This window comes from Rattus rattus, chromosome 2 (assembly GCF_011064425.1).
Source record: "Rattus rattus isolate New Zealand chromosome 2, Rrattus_CSIRO_v1, whole genome shotgun sequence".
In the NCBI taxonomy this organism is placed as follows: Eukaryota; Metazoa; Chordata; class Mammalia; order Rodentia; family Muridae; genus Rattus; species Rattus rattus.
Window position 1 is genome coordinate 120,450,099 of NC_046155.1, and position 2,210 is coordinate 120,452,308.

The window sequence follows — 2,210 nt, forward strand, 5'->3', positions numbered from 1 at the left end:
TCCTGACCCTCGAGTGTGCCACCACACCCAGCTCAGGGCTGTTGAGTTTTGTCACTCACTGTAGCTGACCAAAGCAGCAGAGCCCCAGTCATGGGAGGGCTGGGGAAGGGACCGAATTCCCCATCTTGCCAAGACCAGGAGTGACTTGTCCTGTGGGGAGGCGGGCTCCCCTCTGACCCTGCACCGACAGCCCAGCAATCTCACTTCGGGACGGGTTCTTCATTGTGCCTCCCACAGCCTGGACATCAGGGAGGGACTACAGGGCACCTCCAAGCTTCTGTGTGTCAGTTCTTTCAGTGTCTAGAGGTTCCTACCCTAGTCCACATTGGCCAGTGCAATCCGGGAATCTCTTGTTATACAATTTGTAAATTAAGGTGATGGAAAAGATGGCGTAGGGTCCCTAATAAATGAAGGTGTACCCTAAGCCTGGGTGCTAGACTTCAGTTCTCTGAGTATGGTTCTTTTTAACTTGCAGGGCTGGCTTAACACCCTGGACACCGCAGGCTCTAGGTGCCTGTCTTACTGATGCCCCATCTATGGCCTAGGTGGAGCAGACTGGACCAAGGGGTTCTGCACCTAAGAGCCCCTGCTCTTGGTTCAAAGGGTTCAGGCCCTGCCCCCCTCCAGGCTCGAGCCGGCTTTGATGTGCTGATGAGTTCTGGAAGGGGCCGCTTCACACCTAGGGCTCCGGATAAAGCTGCAGCGGACCCAAGGGTCAGGCCTCGGCTGCCATGGCCCAGCCCCTGTGCGCGCCACTCTCCAAGTCCTGGATCCCGAGTCCCGCTCGTCCGCAGCCATCGATGCCTTCCGATGGGGACAGCTTCTGCTCCCCAGCCTGGTCCTCGGACTCGTGGGACGGTGCCCAGGCCAGCAGCCCTGCACTACCCTGTGCCCGCCCGGCCCGGCGTGCTGGGACCCCCGGTAGGCGCGGGACGCATGGCAGCCGCCTGGGTAGCGGACAGCGGCAGAGCGCCAGCGAACGCGAGAAGCTTCGTATGCGCACGCTCGCCCGCGCGCTGCACGAGCTGCGCCGCTTCTTGCCTCCTTCAGTGGCACCAATCGGCCAGAACCTGACCAAGATCGAGACGCTGCGCCTGGCCATCCGCTACATCGGCCACCTGTCGGCTGTGCTGGGCCTCAGCGAGGACAGCCTCCCGCAACAGAGGCACGCGGTGTCACCTCGAGGCTGCCCGCTGTGCCCCGACAGCGGCCTGGCGCAGGCGCAGTCTCTCGGTCCCCATTTAAGCCCGGTTGTCTGCAGCGGGGTGTCCTGGGGTTCTTCGCCCGCCTACCCTAGACCCCGGGTCGCCGCAGAATCGTGGGACCCATCATTCCTGTACGCCGAAACAGCATCCCTGGAAAGGCAGGAGATGGAGCCCAGCCCCTCGTCTCCGGTTAGTAACCCCTTCCCCGTGCTGTCGAGGTGGCGTCCCCTACTGTTGGTGCGCGACACACAACCCTAAGTTGCGGACCAGCCTCTCTCTCTGCACGCTGGATCTCCCTTGCGAGCATCCCTGCGTGCCCGAAAGGGGTGGGAGGGTGTGGACAGGCAGGGATTAAGGACGCATTACGAGGAGCGTTTGAGCGCGGACCTGGCACCGGGACAGGTGTTGATTGTGGCGCTGATCATTCTTCATTCTTCTTGTAGCTCTTCAGCAGCGACATGCTGGCTCTGCTAGAAACCTGGACACCTCAGGAGTGGCCGCCAGCCTGAAGAGTTGAAGGGACAATGCAGTGGATGACTGGCATCCTGTCTGAGCACAGACACTTTTCCTTTTGCCTTGGCACCTTCGAAGGGGGTATTTCCTGGAAGAGGCACCAGTGATACCAACATGGGCGTCCCCGAGGTGGGAGCTGGTCCCCATCTAGACTGTACCTTTCCAATCCTCCTTGGAAGGAGGGACCCAATGGGGTACACGCTCTAAAGCTGAAGCGGGCACAAGTTCTGCCTGGTGTGTATTTATTTATTTGTGAATAAACCGTTTGTGCTAGTGTCTTTTGGAGGGTTTATTTTACTTTCTTCCTTCTGGGGTTGGGGGAACCTCATACCCCGCTGGAAGTTCTGGTATTTGGCAGGGGGAAAGCCGACATGGAATGGTTGAGAGGGAGTCTTGTAATCTACAGCCTGGAAACACGGAGGCCTTCTACCCTCTTCCTGGTCAACATCTATTCTGCATGGGCCAGTCTGAAAGGGGTGGGGTGGGGTGGAA

The 2,210-nt window shown here is 59.4% G+C and overlaps 1 protein-coding gene across 1 annotated transcript; it reads left to right on the forward strand.

Moving 5' to 3' along the window:
• The first annotated feature begins 467 nt into the window (after positions 1-467).
• On the forward strand, positions 468-1,994 carry Mesp1 (mesoderm posterior bHLH transcription factor 1). Its single transcript, XM_032895985.1, has 2 exons — positions 468-1,394; positions 1,649-1,994. The coding sequence occupies exons 1-2, from the start codon at positions 732-734 to the stop codon at positions 1,712-1,714; spliced, it is 729 nt and encodes a 242-aa protein (XP_032751876.1). The 5' UTR covers positions 468-731; the 3' UTR covers positions 1,715-1,994.
• The last annotated feature ends 216 nt before the right edge of the window (positions 1,995-2,210 follow it).

Excerpts from the sequence above, each read along its gene's own strand:
- Mesp1 (XM_032895985.1), top strand. The coding sequence starts at position 732 with ATGGCCCAGCCCCTGTGCGCGCCACTCTCCAAGTCCTGGATCCCGAGT. Across the intron at positions 1,395-1,648 it reads AGCCCAGCCCCTCGTCTCCG|CTCTTCAGCAGCGACATGCT; the intron begins GTTAGTAACCCC and ends TTCTTCTTGTAG.